Source organism: Colletotrichum abscissum, assembly GCF_030869225.1.
Source record: "Colletotrichum abscissum strain IMI 504890 chromosome Unknown Scaffold_19.1, whole genome shotgun sequence".
NCBI classification, from domain to species: Eukaryota; Fungi; Ascomycota; class Sordariomycetes; order Glomerellales; family Glomerellaceae; genus Colletotrichum; species Colletotrichum abscissum.
The window spans coordinates 122,674-139,413 of NW_026850087.1; the positions used below are offsets into that span (position 1 = coordinate 122,674).

Here is a 16,740-nt window from a genome sequence, read left to right on the forward strand (position 1 = left end):
ATTAATTAATTTATTCTTCCACTAAAACCTAACGACCAACTTCTTCCCGGATACCTTCCCCTTGCGCAACTGGTCTAACTCCTCCAGCAAGATATCGATACCACCACTAATCTGTTTGATAGGGGGAGGTCTTAAAACCTCAGTGAGCCTTGGAAGTATTGCGTAGAACCGCGCGAGAGCCTGTCGATGTTCTAAATCGACCGGGAACTTGGGTCCGATTGGCGGCAGCCAGGCAAACTCTTTGCCAAAGACCGTATAAAGCATGATCATGTCATACTTGACACCTGGAACCTTTGACTCTCCTTGATCAAGCAGCGTGACAACCTTACCACCCTTGGCCTGCAGTACTTTGGCCGTCAGAGGACCAGTGCCCTTTTCTGAGATACAGTCCAGAGCCAGGCTGATGTCTGGGAAAGCCGATACGACTTCCTGTACCCAATTCTCCGATCTGTAGTTGAAAACGTGGTCGGCTCCATAGCTCTTGACGAGATCATTAGAATGTGGAGACGCTGTTGTGACCACGGTGCAGCCCGCTAACTTGGCGAGCTGGATGGCAAAGAGGCCGACGCTTGTTGAACCTGCGTAGATGAAAACGGTCCTTCGCGGTGTAGATGCTTCGAGCTTTTGCTTTGGCTCATCAGGCCACGGAAGTTCAAGATGCACATTCATCGCCAACACGGCAGTGACGGCTGAGACACCGTAGGTTGCTGCAGCCTCGTCCGAGATGCCTTGGGGAATCTTCCACGCCAGATCTGCTTCGGCCTTGAGGTATTCTGCGAACGCGCCCCTGTCGTGATGCAAGCCGCCATGAACAACGCCCGCTACACGATCTCCCACCTTCCATGACTCTACGGCGGACCTGCCAACTTCAATCACCTCTCCTGCGTAGTCGCATCCAACGATGCAGTTCTTGGGGGAGATGACGTCAATATGCTTGTAGTCGCTCGGGTTGAGAGCCACAGAATGCACCTTGACCAGTATCTCTTGGCCAGTGATGACAGGCTTTGGTACGTCGGTTACGTGGGCTCCCTTAAAGATGGACTTTCCCGAGGTAAGGTTGAAGATTCTTGCGGGGGTGCTACGATTTGACACCAAAGCCTTCATTTTGAAGAGTCGAACAGATCCGGTGGATAGATAAGTGTCGGACCTTTTTTTCAATTTCTATTGTCTTGATAGGGGTGTTCGGTTGTCTAGAAAAGCGTGAGATTGAGGCATGGAGGACAAGAACACTCGAAAGGAAGGCAGAACGCAGAGATAACCAAATAGACTGATGAAAACTCTAGAGCCTTGGAGTTTGAAATACCCGAGTAGATTAGGAACACGCGTGGGCCGGCTTTGGAAAAAGAAAGGCCGGTTTGTAAGGTCCGCCTACGTTCTTTGAGTTTCTTCGCGACATCAAATTTCGCGCGTGGAATTCTCTCGGACGAATTGGATCTCCGTCCATGAGATGACTCAATCCAACGGCCTATGCCATCTTCATACTCTAACATTTGTATATTGTAATCTGTTCCGTTGGGGCGGCCGCTTTCTCAGAAAGGAGGCTCTGGAAAAACGAATTAGCCGATTCAAGACGAGACAAATATTCAAAGACTGGTTGTTTACTAATCATCCCGGCCGAGTGGTTGCCCTCCCATCTGCACCCAGCACGTTCCATTTGTGGAATACTAGCGGACACTAGATGAGCCGACTATAGGCAACTACAAGCATTCCTGTTTGCGGTCATCAATGTACATGGAGTCCCATAACCTTACAGACCTTCGTCGGCCCCTGGAGATTTACTGGAGGAACACGGTAGACAGGAGGGTGGATTTGTAAGTCAAGGCCATTTTCAGATCACCATAGCAGATTCCATTAAGACTAGTCGGTTTTGGAGGTTAAGCTACATGTGTTTTGATTCCTTGCCATTTGTACCGAACCTCACTCAAAGCTTGTATGTGCAGCGAGGTGCTCGTCTTCAATACGGCTGAAGATGATAAATATCTTGGCCTCAACTCCCATCCATAAACCTCCGTATACTATAACCATCCTCATTGTCTTCTTCATCGGCATCTTTATTGCATCCTGAACAACTTTGAACCTCACGCAATGTCTTTGAAAAAAGTCACTCTCGTTGGTGTAAGTTCCTACAACAATGTCTCTCGCTGCCACGGCTGCTGATGATAGGTATGGGTGCAGGCTAGTGGTAATATCGGCGCGGCTGTTCTGCCTGAGTTGCTCAAATCTGACCTCGATTTGACCATTCTAAGCCGCGAGGGATCTTCCGCAATCTTCCCCCCGGGTGCTAAAGTTGTCAGAACCGACTACAGTGAGGATTCCCTGATCAAGATCCTTGTTGGCCAAGATGCAGTTGTCAGCATGCTCCCGATTGTGGCTCTTGGAGAGCAGCAGAAAATCGTTGAGGCTGCCATAAAGGCAGGCGTGAAGAGATTTATTCCCAGCGAATATGGATCCGACTCTGCGGTATGGGGTTCCTCTGTGCAGACGAGGCAGCACCAGATGCACGTCCCCTGACTAACATCAACTACAGTCTGATGAAGTTATTGCAGCCGTCCCATTTTTCCAGCCAAAAAAGGCTCACCTTGACTGGCTCGCGAGCAAGGAGGATGTTCTCAGTTGGACCGCCATCATTACTGGGCCTTTCTTTGATTGGGTAAGGCCTCCTAGCTGTATTCATTGATTTCAGCGGCTTTTCAGGGTGTCTGACTGATGACATTGTTGAACTGCTCTAGGGATTAAAACTCGGGATGACAGGCTTCAATCTTGCTACCAAGACTGCCACTCTGGTAGATGGCGGCGAGACTCGATTCACAGCAAGTAACACGGCACAAATAGGGCGGGCTATCGTTGCCGTCCTCAAGCATTCCGACGAGACCAAGAATCAGCTTGTCTTTACCGAATCATTCACAACTACTCAACTCGAGGTTCTTGCCTCTCTTGAGAAAATAACTGGCGAGAAATGGAAAACAGTTGAAGTCAGCTCACAAGCGATCAGGGAAGACGGATTCTCCAAACTTGGAAAAGGGGAGATCATGGAAGGTGGCGCGGCCGTGATCATGGCGTTGGTGCTCGGGGAAGGCGGACTTGAAGACCATACGCACGTCAAGGGTGGTATTTGGAACGACCGCTTAGGTTTGAAGACTGAGAGCATCGATGAGACTGTCAAGTCTGTGCTTAGTCTGTGATGTTGATTTGAGAGGGGGTACAATTGCACTGTAACCCCAGTCGCTCTCAAATCTACTGTTGAATAAAACAGTGCCCATTTACCTTGTAGCTGTCTACTTTGTTTCAAGCAATCAATTCAATCCTCAAATTTGTGTCTCTTAATCGCGGTGCATCTCAGGTGCCTTGAAAAGAGACGGCGTTGCTAGGTCCGTACAGTTCTACTCAATGCAAAACAGGAACTAAAATCCATAACCTTTTTTACTCTACAAAGTTGATCATCAACGTCAGATGCAGAATCCCCTTGTTATGCTTTACATTCGAACTTAAGTCTGCTTCCGAAGTGCTCCAGAAGAGAACCCCCTAAGCAATTATGCTCGACTGAAGCAGGCTGCCAAATTGGAGGGATGCGACAATCGGTCCATCGATCAACCGATGCCGGCTTGCATCACGTCTTCAACGATACCCCTTTTGTGGCCTACGTTCATAACGCTTCAATAGCCATGAGTATCTCATCTTCTTGAAATTCAGACAAGATAACTCCAGTTACTACGGCGGGCTCGAGCCTCTTTTCATCCCACAGACGGCAAACCCACGTCACCGGGAACCTAGTGCAAGTACCTTATACAATGAGACTAACCTCATCTAAAGATGTCTAGAGCAACATGAAATTCTAGTTTACGAGGGGAAAAGGCCCTCTAGTTTTGATACGTCAATCCATTGCAGGCCGGCCTAGCAGTTCAGACCAGTCCTCTCCCTTGATGTAATTCGCAATCGTGGTCAGCTCTCCCTTGAGGCCAAGCTGAATAATGATGACAGTTAGCTTCGTCTCGTTCGGGAATCTAAACCATAGTGCACCTACTTGCTCCGGGTATATAACCGACGGATCATTTCCCCAGTACCCAAACTCCATAGAGTATGCGTGCATCTCCCCAATTTCGAGGCCAAAGCCTCCCGGAGCAAGCTTATCCATATCATCCATGGTAATGGATTCAAATACTGCCGGGACTCCGGTCATCCTACCCCACAGGCTCACATAGTCTGGCCAAGTCAGAAACTCAGAGTAAGCCAGCAAATGCGTGCCTGGCGAAGCCTGAGCTAGTGCCTTGACGTATTTTCCTGTTTCATGAACGAGAACATGTGGAATTGGATATTTGAGTTCTCCTGGCATACGGAGGACCATCGTGCCGTCTCGCCGCTGAAGGCGAAAATTGCTTATCAGCTAAGGAACCCAAATCAAACAGCACGCACATATCCAAATGCACGCACCTTCACCCATGGAATGTTAACGGGACCAAACTTCCAATTGGTCATGAAGAGGCCTAATTGCAGCATGGACGTCTTTTTGTACAAATCAGGAAAATGGATCCGTACGTGATCAACCACAGCAGCCTTGGAATCGAAGTGGTAGACATTCTGGAATTTTCCACCAGACCATTTTCGAGTTGCTGAGAGTGTTGACCAGATGAATAGTTGAAGCGAGTCTAGCTTGGCAACGGCCTCTACCAAGTTTTTTCCTTGCTGAACCTCAAGTTCGTAGGCCCATTCAAGGACAGACTGTCCTGGTTTCAATTGCGGATTCGAGGTCAGTGCCAACATAAAGGGAAATACGGTGTTTCCGAAGACAATATTGGCGCCTTGAAGAGCAGCTTTCAGAGACTCTGCATCGTCCAAGTCGCCTTCAACGATTTCGACGCCTTTAGCAGCCAGCGCCAAGCTAGCTGGCTTGGTTGCATCTCGAGTGATTCCACGAACCCTCCATCCAGCTTCTTTGAGGTATGTCTCTGCGACAGAGCGCCCCTTTGTACTCGTAGTATGGTCAGAACTCGCTCGTAGAAACAGAAGAACATCTCAAGTTGCCCACCTGGTTGCCGGTCACGCCACAAACAACTATTAACTTTGTCATTTTTGAAATTTTGAGACTTCGATGGTGTTGATGCCTATTACCTGGAACTCTGGATCAGAATGTTTTAGTCTTGAATGAGATGGCGCAAAATCATCATCTTCAGCTTGAATAATAAGTCTTCCCGAGTCTCCATTGCGACTCCTTCAAAAGGCTGGTAACCACTGAACTGGTTTCATGGCTTCGATCGGACGAACACTAGATCCCGCGACTCAACTAAACCGCTTCCTCGTTCCATCGGCGCTGGATTGAGCCGAGTTGGAGTGACGTTTTAATTCGGATTTGTCAGATAGTCGGGTACTAGAGATGCCCCGACAAAACGTCACCGATAATTAAAGATTGGTAATCGCCACCGGAGTGCGGACGCTAGGGCCTTACTTCGCATTCCAGACTTCACCGTCGATCTCATACCTTAGCTAGATACGTGTGCGCCTCTTCTCTACGGTCGAACCAAAGACTTAGGTTTCGGCCAAAGCCGTTGCAAGTGGTCAAGTCGCAGATAGTCAGACTGATGTTTATCTCGTCTGGAATCTTGACTTGCGCGACAACCACATAACGACGTATCATACACGTATTGGTGCTTGTGATTGATTAAAGAAGACCACGTGCAACCCATCTGATTTTCTCTGTCCCTCGCCGCCTGCAAATTACCTTACAAACATCGCATTCAAACCGCATCACGCCCTCAACACCACAGACGCAATGATCAAATCAGATATGTCAGATAAAAGGCGAAAGGGTCACTAGTTCTTCAATCTTGTTCAAGGTCTCTGTGAATTTCTCTCAAACGGAACGTTCAATGTGACAAGGACGAAAGGAATTATTATTAAGTTATTGATCAGATTAACCTTTGGTCGGTCGCCTGGTGGGAGATATCGATGTATGTTCAATCTCTGTTCAAGGCTGTCAGTTCGAAGTAATTCATGTCCACGCCTCGTGCCCACCATTGATAGTATTAGCATCACACAGTCTCAATTGAAAAAGCTTTGAATGGTTCTGAGAGATATTTACCCCAGCCTCAGAGAAGTTAAACCTTGGCATGTCATTTCTTGGGGACTCAGGGAGAGGTTGAGATTGCACAAGTCTTTGCATCGACTTTCAACAACCACTTAGCTTCCGAAATAAGTAGAAGATTATGTGTTAATATTTCAGCAATAGGCCTAAATTATTTGGATTCAATTGTAATAAAGCAGCCACTGTCAGAACTGCTGATATTGAGTCTCCTCTTTGTACATACACGGTATGAAACACCGGAACCCATCATACTGTTTAAGACGAGGCACGTCAGCTTTAACGAAACAAACTACGAAAAGCTCAACTACTGAACCATTTTGATCATGCAGCGCACGCGCCAAAAAGAGCCTTGTGTAGGCTACAGAAAACCATGGTTCAGTTACAAAAGTTGAAAATTTTACTGGCAATGCGCTAAAGCCATTTCAACGAGATACTAGCTAGAGTATTTACCTTAAAGTCTCCCAGGCCCGCTAGTTGAATCGAATCATGGTCCGAAGGCCCCAGCCACTTTACGAACGATTTCCAAGAAATTATATCCCAGAGACAGGGGGTGTGTGGAGCAAAATGGCATGATGCGTTGCATTCACCAACCAACAGCACAGGTCTGCATCCGTGGTCTGCGGTCAAGCAAACAGTCAAGTGGATGTTCTCGGCATGGCCCCTGACTCCTCTCTTTCTTTCGTAGAATCTGAGATCAAAACTCGCCAACCCCGCACTTGACTGGCCCAGGTCTCAACCAATACAAGACCTCCAGAACACAACCTGATACTCGAGCATTATGGGAGAGAACTTTGAGGCAAGTCGCATTCGCGTAGGCATCTTAGGCGCCGGTATCGCCGGCTGCTGCCTAGCTGTCGGTCTTCTCCAGAATCCACTTTTGGACGTTCAGCTGTTTGAGAGATATTCAGACATCCGAGTCCGCGGGTCCGGTCTTGCACCACATGGAAACGCCATCAGGGCCATGGATTTGATCTCGCCCAAGATCAAGCGGGCGTACTTCAAGAAATCGCACTTCATGGCTGGTGACGAGAACACGGAAATGGCAACACAGTTCAAATTGACCAGTGGTGAACACGCTGGAGTTATCTTTGCTGAGTTGGGAAGGGCCAAGGGCAGGCGGACCGTTCACCGCGCGCACTTCATACAAGGACTCCTTGAAGAAGACGTGGTCCCGCATCAGCGCGTTCACTTCAGCAAGCGAGTCGCTAAAATGGAGGAAGACCCTTTGACACGTAAAATCACCGTTGCGTTCGAAGATGGCACTCAAGATGTGTTTGATATTGTTTTCGGTGCAGAAGGTGTCAACAGCCCGACGAGGAAGTTTGTTCTGGGGCCTGGTCATCCAAACGCAGCTCCAGTCAATCACGACCAATGGCGCCAGTTCCACACCACCGTCCCCATGTCCGAAGCCAAAATGGTCGTCCCTGTCGAGTCAGTCAACACGGTCATCACGTATTGTACACCTTATGGGTTCATCAACGCTATCCCGCTTGACCTTGGCCAGACGTTCAGCGTGGGCTGCTATCAAAGGGACACCAAATGCCCGGAACGTGGGGTCCCATTAGACCCTCAACTCTGGAAGGGTTCACTTCCAGGGGTAGATGCCTTGATATCTGTAAGTTTCATGGTTTCTAGTTATCCCTCATGGCATCATGGTCATCTAAACAGCCACATTCTAGCTTTTAGAGAAAGGGCACACAGAGGACTGGACTCTTCAAGACCATGACCACGCCCCCTCCTACTACAGAGGAAGGGTAGCCATGGTCGGTGATGCCGCCCACGGGACACTTCCTCACTCAGGCAACGGCGCTGCTCAAGCGATCGAGGATTGCTCAGTGCTCACCGGCATCTTCTTGCGCTTGACATCCCTAGACGAGGTTGAAGCCGCTTTCAAAGCCTATGACCAAGTGCGGATTCCTAGAAGTCAAAAAATTGTAGAGATCACGCGAAGTTTCGGGCGACTTTACAGCCGCGATCCTCACGAAATTGTCTTGGATGAGATGAAGGCCGAGATGAGGGAAGGTGGGATGTATATCAACGGTGTGGACATGGAGGCTCAAGTAGAGAGTGCCGTTGATGCCTTTGAGAGATTCAAAGGGATTTAACTTGATGTTTGAGGAAAGAGCTTTGATTTCAGAGGTATAACATGTTTCACGACTAAATGGGTGTAAATGGCCTGTGCTTTCAACGCTGAAGATACGATGAAGACTCGCAAATTAGAGCTCACGGTCCAATGCAGATTCTCATCAAATCATATGTCTCCCTTTGATTATCCACAAAACTCGGAGTTTCGTGGAGCTGTATGAGAGTCGATGCTGTCGTTGCGGATTTGTAGACTCAACTCGTTTGCATTGAGTCTTGGCCAAATGAGAGCACGGGCATTAGCAGAGTTGTATCTGTCAGCCCCAACACCTAGTCTTGAAGGATTGTCGGATGATTGAGGCTCGAGAAATCGATACGAGTATGACGGATGGTGTGCCGAGGTGAAACTATGCGTGCTCCCAGAGACCGAGTATGTATTGGTAGCGAACCGGTAGTAGAAGCTGTGCATTTCAAAACATTTGATAAGCCAGATGTCAGCGTTAGCATCGTAACTTGTCAGATTCGGCTGCTCTACATCACATTGACGAGGGTTTGGCGGTGAGATCGCTCTGAGGTAGTGGAAAAGGAGGTGTTGAGGGGAGGGAGCAGGTCAAGGCCAGTAACATGAGGCTTTGAGGAATTCTAGCCCTGAGTTTACTTTGTAAAATTGCGAGGTTAGTCTAAATGAAGTCTCTTCCTCCAAGATCCCAACCACAGATTTAGCCCGGAGGGGATGAGCGAGTTGAATACTTTGAAAGGACGCCAGGCTGGCTTCGCGAAAAGACCAAGTTTCTTCATCATCGTTACCACAGTGAGCTCAGCGTACGTCTTATTTGGTCTCTATGGGGCAGCCCTTGAGTCTCCCCCAGTCCTCAATCCCCGTCAAGCAAACCTTCAGCTCCTCCAACACAGGCGCCATATCCACCTTGAAGGGCTTCTCCTCGGCATCATTGTACCATGTGTAAGCCCTTCTCGTCTCGTCCACGACGACTTCCAATTCCTTACCGGATTGCATCTGAGACTTCAATGCCGCAGCCATTTCCTCAGAAAATTGGTCCACCGTCTGGTTTTCAAACCCAACCTCTCGGCCCCACGCACGGCCCAACTTCTCGGCGAGTTGGGACAATTTTACCGTCTCCGGGCCACCGACGACTATGTTCCGTCCATCGAGCTCCGCCGGGTCCCGTGCCAAGGCCGCGACCATCAGGAGCGCCAGATTATCGAGAGAAATCCACGACACCTCGAGGTCGGGTTTATGGCAGTAGACTATCCGCCCCTCGTCTCTAAGGCGCGGCAAAGTCCAGCCTTCTAGTAGGTTATCAAGGAAAACGCCGGGTTGTATCGAAACGAGTGCTACGCCGCTGCCTTTGACCTCCTCCCGTAAAATTCGGCGTGTCTCCCGACGATGCTCCTGAGCTTCAATGCCGACATTCTTCTCGGGGACGGGGAAGCTCGTGTTGAACACGATGATCTTTAGAGTCGACGACTGCGCAGCGGCCTCGGCCCCAATAGTCCTCGCGGCGGCATAGAGGAAATCAGCTGGCTGAAAGGAAGGCAAGTTCAACAAGACGGCTTCTGCACCGGACAGAGCAGCACGGACGGCGGACCGGTCGGTGAGCTCTGCGATACGGGTCTCGACGGGCGGCGAAGTAATGCGGGGTTGCCGGCTCACGGCGATGGGATAGTGGTTTGCCGCCTTGAGAGCTGAGATTTGGGCGATGCCCTGTCCGCCTGTTGCGCCGAAGACAACCACGCGCATGATGTGGATTTGTTCGCTTGTTGCTGAAGAATTGCTGAAGGATTCTTGGGTGCATGAGCCAAGCTCTCCATCGCCGACAGAACCGAGTTGCGTCGGTTCAATACACCGCGGCCCTAAATGTTACACCAGACTTGCGGTGTCCCCAATATTTTTATTTCTACCTAGCATAACGCCATCTCTGTATTTTCTTCTATGCGTAATGAACTTATGAGTGAGGAGGTTAGAGTGTTTATATTGTTAGAGGGATACCGGCCACTTACCAGCTGAGACCGGGAAGGCCTAAGTACCTCTGTAACTGACTGGAAATCGTTCAACCCGAACGGGCAGAATTTCTAGCTGACAGTAATCCTTTTTTGGTCAAGTGCGTGATTTTATCGCGTGGGCTGTGTTACATTGGAACCATCATGCTAAACCAAGTGTGGTTACTCCAAGTTTTCATCTTATCAATCTCCTATCAGTTACCTCCTGACCACGAGATCCATGATCATGTTCGGTCTAATTATACGGAGTAGTGACTAGGAAATAGAATTACTTGACTTTTCCCATCCTATGGCTTACTAAAGATACACGGTACCTATGTTTAGTTCGCGCCGCCACTCAATGTTTTCTTGAAGGGGCCTTGACATGAGACAGAACATCCATGTAGAGCCATCCAAAATCTATTGAGAGTAAGGTCTATGTAGTGATGATCGTTTCCAAGAACATAATTCCTAACTCAAATTCACATGGTGATGTGAGCGTGAGAAGATAAAATTCTGAGTACATGAAGTAAGAAAATGTCCCTTGGAACACATCTTCAATTGTTTGGGGTACCCAACAGCCAGCCGTTGGCATGACAAAATGCAACACATTCAAGTTCCAACTCCTGCGGTCTTTACTTGTACCGACCAATGCCAACGAAGAATGATTCAATGCCATTCCTGGCCATTCAAGGTCATAATCTATCAGGCGTGAAGTATGAGCCGATTATTTGAGCTGTAATAGCTGAACAACGATTCCGTCTTTTATTCCGGTTTCCATGATGAAATAGCCGGGATCATGTCGAGTTTCCTCGAGCCTATACCTCTATTGATTATTGATATGTGTACCTTACTTGGTGCCAGGCCATTTCCGGTGATCAGCCAAAAACACGATCCATGAATCCTCTAATTTATCCATTTCAAAATCTTGAAAGCGTTCAGTGCTGCCTTATCTCGACATGTTTACAAGCACTTTTGCAGGTTTACTTGTAACGAGAAATATTTGGTCTGGTCTGAACTGCAAGTATTCAAGCAGTGACTTGCGGGTCTAAAGCTCTACGTTCAAGGTTCAATGATACATTACTCCAGTACTATATCAAATGTGCATCAAATGTGCATCAAATTGCGCCAAAATAATCCATCACAGTTCTTTCCAATTTCCAAGAAAAACAAAAAAGAATTGTTCTGCACCACCCCATCATGTAATTCTACTCACTTGTGCTGGCCCTCGCCAATGCAGTAGGGAATAGGATAAGTTTTGCTCGTGCAGAGCCGAATGACACCCTTCACCCAAGCCAGCTGGCCATAGCCCTGGCTCTCGTACGTGTCCGCCATGAAAGGTGTCTTTGTCGGGTTATCCGTGCACCCCGTAAATAAGTTACCCTGTACGCGACGCACAAAAGGCTGGCTGACTATGACGCCGTACATGTTCGCCGGGATATCGAATTCGAGGGAGTTTTCCTGAGACGTAGACCAGGACATGTCCAGATTCATGCCCAAAGACACGCTGATGATGTCTGAGCCCCCAATGGTAATTTCAGAACCGATGGTGAGCGAATTACTGATTTCGACCCCGTTGGAGACGCTGATGCCAGCGGAGCTACCTTCCAAGGAGGAAACGACGGGGGAGATGGCAACGTCCCAGTTGAGGAACTCTTCATCTGACATGACTTGGACCTCGGAACTCTGCTGGCAGCCGCGACGGATCAGGCCAGGTGTGCTTGTGGCATTGTATGATGTAATTTGTGCGGGTATAGAGGTGGCAGTCTCGAGAGCATCGTAGTCCGTTGCTTTTATGATTTTTGAGGTGCCGCCGTGGCCAAGGAGAATGATATCGTCGGCAGCTAGCATGCGAGGGCGAGGAGGCGCAGCAATGACCGTAGCTGCCAGACCAAAGACTGCGAAGAGAGCGGAAGAGATCATTGTGTTCAAAGGTAAAGATAGTCAAACTTGGTCAAATGTTGGATTGTGACTTTGAATTTTCAGTTCTTCAAGGCGTCAAAGAGAGTAAGAACCGGTGTGGGTACAAGGAGAAAGACAACTGAGACTGGATGAAGACTGAATATTCCGAGACCAAGCTGATGATGAGAGCGACCTGTGACCATTTTATCCTTCATTCTCATCCCTCCTATCTAGCCTCATATCTCCTCGTCTACTTTCTACGTATTGACCACGGTCCTAATTCTGGCAATAATTCAGAATTGTTAGGGACCTTTCCATCGCCTCACTCACCCCAGCCCGCATCGATAATACACAAAAGTAGTCTATACCGAGGACCGAGAACCGAGAACCTCGAGACCCTTTGTCCCAGTAGTCTCCCCTGGTCATCGCCGTCCACTTTTGAGGCTGAAGGATCTGAATGGGTCCTTTACCTCAACCAGTAATGTCACACGGGTCCTAACCGGATCTCCGCCATGGTCGAAAAGAGACGTGGAGTGAATACTAATCCGGACAGCGGCCGAGTGTTCCCCATGTCTGGCAATTTCACGTCTCTAAGGGTCAGTTACCGAATCGGGACGACCGTGATGGACTTTTGCTCCTTGGCATCAGACGACGGACGGTCTATGGATCTGGATAGGCGCAAGCAGTGTACTACTTTGCCCAATGCTCTGGCTGGCCGGGCAAGCTGGCTGGTCTGATGACTCTGGTACAATGTCCTACTGAACTTGGAGTGCGGTCCTTTTTCCGTATAGTTGCGCAGCGAAATAAGCATAAGTCTAACCTGTATCAGAATTCTAGACCACCAAACTATACAATCTGTGCCCCAAATGTGCCCCCAAGTCCCCATATGTAGTATAGAGCCAGCGACCCGATTGGTCTCTGGCTCGGCGACGAGTCATGGATTTTCGTGCGGCTGTCGGACATGAGCGTTGATGGATGCCAGTCTCAGGTGCCCATGCTCCAGAACCCCCCCTTGGCAACCCCATCAGTGCGTCTTTCGGGTCTCGATCCGGGCGCTGGTTATTTCTGCCCGGCGTGCTGCACGAATGCTGGTGGCCCACGCAGTTTAGGTGGTTCACGAATTGCCCGAGTGGGATGTCTCCAGCAACGCCTGGCTGGCTGGCCGGGGTCATGGTAAAGTCATACATTAGACAGCACCTTTGTAGTCTGTAGAGTCGTATTGCTAAGCCCCAGTTCCCCCTTTCTGGGAATTACATATTAGTACATAACCACACAGCGTTGCAAGCAAGCCTCATCCAAGTTGAAGAGTTTGCGCCAAGACCCTTCTTGGCAGCTTGGCTTAGGTAAGGAGAAAGTCCAACATGTTCACTTTTCCAAAAGCCGCATGTGCCGAGCCGTAAGTATCATCGAACTTCCGAGGGAAAGTCTTGTTGCTAACCGGGCTCACGAATCTGCGGAGATGCCCAACTTCGACCAAGCGGGAAATGAAGTACGACTTGTCTCCATCTGCATCCTCAACTGGGAACGACCAAATGGCAAAGATCCCTTGTGTCCTGTATTTCCGTTATTACAGAAACTAGCTGAGTCTTGGGGCTAATGTTGAACGTGGATATTTGTTTCAGAGACTCAAACATTATCGTGTCTTTTTGAGCGTTCCCCTGGAGGGTTTCTACCTTGTCAATCCGCTTTCGTTGGCTGGCTTTCTGAGTTCAGGACCCAACTACGAGAGACAGAGGAGCTGGCCAGCTTGCCGAGGACAAATGGTAGTTCTGAACTTCTGATCAAGTGCTGCGTCTTCTAGTCCAAGTTTGGGCAAACCACAGGGTCCAATAGCAGCATGATCCCTTGCCTGTTTAGGCTGCGCTATTATTCGACGTGAAGCGGGCCTGCAACTATGCACGCTCAACAGGAGAGTGACAATACTTGGCAGAATCCAACAGAAGTCCAGTGGTGGATGCGTAAATCAGGCTACGCTCTTCAGACATGAGCAGGCCTCAGATCGACCTTGAATGCCTCCTTGGCTGTGCGCTTTGAGTTTCGGGCAGCCCGGATGACTGAAAAGGGGGTTGATTCCTCTTTTTGAAAGACTCGTTGCAATACAGTCCATCTTCCTTAGCATCTGAACAGCTCAAAGATTTTCAACTACGCCTTTTCCGTCCCTTGCTGGGCACTGAAGGCTTGAATTCGTCACTGAGAAAAGTCACCTGACATGCCGCTGTTCAGAAGGGACCAATAAGTTGTATCTACGCCTTGAAACGCCCAATCTCCAGCCTCTGCTGTGATTCCAGGGCATGGCCATCCGAGGTAATCGGCGCTGAAGCCCGCACACACGTCCTCGTGGGGGATGGTGTTGTCCTGACCGAGGAGTGCTTCCAAGGACACTGCTGGAGGAGTGTCTTGCTGGAGAGATTCCGATGCCACAGTCGTTGTGTTTGCTGGTGTGGGCAGCTGTGAGTGACTAAGATCCAGCAAGTGCGATTCGGCTGTCTGATTTGCGGTGGTTTTGATATTGATGATTCCGAGATAAGGGATGCTCAACTGAAGATTCTTCACCTCTGATTCGGGGCAATGGCGTGGAGTTACCCCGTTGCAGCAGTCGACAATGGGGAGCAGCTGTTTGATAATCTCTGCACTCTCGCCGGATAGCTTGTCGTCGTTCAGCACAGCTAGTTCCTCCATTTTGGCCAGGACAGTTTCAGCCAAGGTCCGGTCCTCGCTCCGTTGTCTCGCCCAGTCCTCTTCACGAATGCCAGGAGGACGACTGAGGTGACCGAGAAGAAGCGTCATGGCGGCCATGAGCGACGAATAGTCAATATGGCGGCATGAGAATGCTGCGTTGTTGGCGGTGCGGAAGATGACGCATCGTCTCAGGACGGCCCTACTAGACTCTAAACACGTATTCTTGCTGTAGTCGAACCGGGTGTTTGTCTGGTTGCGAAGCATGTATGGGAGGTGTAACAAGATGAGCAAACTATGGTGGTGGATCTGGAGCATCAGGTGCGACATGATGCTCATCTGGCCAGTGGTGTCGGTGTAGTCGGGCACGGGCGGGATCTCCCACCAGCTGCGTCCCATGGACTTTGCCGCGTGCTCGAGCTCACAGTCTACAGATTGAGTGATGGCAAAGGCTTCTGTCGCTGCAGTGCGATTTCTCTCAATGATTCGGAGCGAGATGGCCGTATATCTCTTTTCCAGTTTCTCCATCGGCGTGTCACGGACCAGGAAGGTTTCCGACATGAAGCTGTTATCCTGCGTGCCGGCAGAGAGACCAAGGAGTAGGGATAAGTATCGATCGCAGGAATTGATACGGGACCACAGCGCATGAGAAGAAGGCATCGTAGAAGGGTCGGTTGAGGGATCACACGACTTCAACGGCCGCGAGCCATCGCGCTCGATGCCCATCAGTTGCGCTAAGCTAAGAGCTCTTCTCATGGCGAGCCATGCTTTGCGGAGGTTGCCAGAGTTGACGAGGTAGAACCCTTCGAGAATCAGACACTCCAAGCCCTCTGCAGAACCCACCAACTCGTCGTTGGAAGTGACGGCGCTGGCGGCTGCTGTCCACTCTGCCATCTTTTCATGGATGGAGCACTTCAGGCAAGCCTCGAGTTGAGAAACGTCGAAGCACGGCGGCATCTGCTGCAGACAAATGGTCAACTGAAGCAAATGCTTTGCCAAGATAGCCGGGTGCTTGGTGACATCTGGCATGGCAGTGAGAGAAGAAGTCGGCTGGGATTTGCCCTCGAGAATATCTTGGTACGAGTAAAAGATGATTAATACGAAGATTGGGCCTCTGCTTGACTGGACGATGGTCTGGGCATCCTGAAGAGATGGGAACACGGAGTGAATGTCGCGGCATATCTTATCGTACTTGCTGCCAGCACGAGGACGCTCCGCCGCAGGCGGATTCAGTGCGGATTGGGATAGGGGGCGGCCGGGAATCGGGGCGGAGACGGCGGTGGTCCCACTCACGGACTGCCAGGACGAGTCATCCGGGGTGACATTTGAATCGGAAACACGAAGGGAACCCTCGACCGACGGTGTTGGCGGGGTCGATTTGTTGACCGATGAAGGCTCTGGGCCCATTTTGTCGGCAAGCTTCACCATCAACTCTTCCAACCGTCCAAGACGCTGAGCAAGGCCGCGCTCAGGCGGGCCAGACGGCTCATCGTCGGTGAACTCCTGGCTCACGCAGGCGGCACCGCGAGCCTGGCAGCCATTGCAGGTTTCTTCTTCGTTGGAGGAGAATTCGCAGCGGATCTTTCTCTTCCTGCCTGGACGGGGTGTTAGTAAATCAAGAATAGCGATTGAATCGGGGAATTCGGCAGAGCTGGATCTCGCTCGGGAAACCGGAGCACTTCCACGGACGAACTTACACTGCCAGCAACTTCGTGTTCCCTTTCGGACTTTACGTTTCTTTGTCGGTCGTTCGTCCATCTTTTCGGATGTTGTTGTTATAGGCTTCAAACCAAACGACTTGAGGACGAATGCTGCCTTTACATACAGCCAAATATCACAACAGAGGAGGTAACTCGAGATACCAAAGCTCACTGAGTAAAAATCAAAAGTGATAACAAAGACGTGATTTCGTTTGGAAAGCCCAGATCATCTGCCGTGGGCAGCTCTGGCTTGCTGCCTGTCTCACTGATGTTGTTCATGTCGTCGGTGCTTACGCATCTTTCGTC

General features: G+C 49.8%; 7 protein-coding genes across 7 annotated transcripts; 2 read left to right on the forward strand and 5 right to left on the reverse strand.

The window, feature by feature from the left end:
* Nucleotides 1-21: 21 nt before the first annotated feature.
* Nucleotides 22-1,104, reverse strand: CABS01_08361 (TOXD; the record flags this gene model as incomplete). Its single annotated transcript, XM_060541721.1, has 1 exon — nt 22-1,104. One exon carries the CDS (start codon nt 1,102-1,104, stop codon nt 22-24), a length of 1,083 nt encoding a protein of 360 aa, XP_060401878.1.
* Nucleotides 1,105-2,085: 981 nt separating this feature from the next.
* On the forward strand, nt 2,086-3,182 carry CABS01_08362 (isoflavone reductase; the record flags this gene model as incomplete). The annotated part of the gene is made up of 4 exons (XM_060541722.1): nt 2,086-2,115; nt 2,164-2,460; nt 2,528-2,650; nt 2,730-3,182. 4 exons carry the CDS (start codon nt 2,086-2,088, stop codon nt 3,180-3,182), a joined length of 903 nt encoding a protein of 300 aa, XP_060401879.1.
* Nucleotides 3,183-3,871: 689 nt separating this feature from the next.
* CABS01_08363 (uncharacterized protein) lies at nt 3,872-5,065 on the reverse strand (the record flags this gene model as incomplete). Its single annotated transcript, XM_060541723.1, has 4 exons — nt 3,872-3,961; nt 4,022-4,357; nt 4,534-4,959; nt 5,024-5,065. The coding sequence occupies 4 exons, from the start codon at nt 5,063-5,065 to the stop codon at nt 3,872-3,874; spliced, it is 894 nt and encodes a 297-aa protein (XP_060401880.1).
* A 1,789-nt stretch (nt 5,066-6,854) lies between these two features.
* On the forward strand, nt 6,855-8,181 carry CABS01_08364 (uncharacterized protein; the record flags this gene model as incomplete). Its single annotated transcript, XM_060541724.1, has 2 exons — nt 6,855-7,691; nt 7,756-8,181. The coding sequence occupies 2 exons, from the start codon at nt 6,855-6,857 to the stop codon at nt 8,179-8,181; spliced, it is 1,263 nt and encodes a 420-aa protein (XP_060401881.1).
* An 806-nt stretch (nt 8,182-8,987) lies between these two features.
* CABS01_08365 (uncharacterized protein) lies at nt 8,988-9,917 on the reverse strand (the record flags this gene model as incomplete). The annotated part of the gene is made up of 1 exon (XM_060541725.1): nt 8,988-9,917. The coding sequence occupies one exon, from the start codon at nt 9,915-9,917 to the stop codon at nt 8,988-8,990; it is 930 nt and encodes a 309-aa protein (XP_060401882.1).
* A 1,451-nt stretch (nt 9,918-11,368) lies between these two features.
* On the reverse strand, nt 11,369-12,079 carry CABS01_08366 (uncharacterized protein; the record flags this gene model as incomplete). Its single annotated transcript, XM_060541726.1, has 1 exon — nt 11,369-12,079. The coding sequence occupies one exon, from the start codon at nt 12,077-12,079 to the stop codon at nt 11,369-11,371; it is 711 nt and encodes a 236-aa protein (XP_060401883.1).
* A 2,166-nt stretch (nt 12,080-14,245) lies between these two features.
* CABS01_08367 (uncharacterized protein) lies at nt 14,246-16,492 on the reverse strand (the record flags this gene model as incomplete). The annotated part of the gene is made up of 2 exons (XM_060541727.1): nt 14,246-16,329; nt 16,432-16,492. The coding sequence occupies 2 exons, from the start codon at nt 16,490-16,492 to the stop codon at nt 14,246-14,248; spliced, it is 2,145 nt and encodes a 714-aa protein (XP_060401884.1).
* Nucleotides 16,493-16,740: the final 248 nt, after the last annotated feature.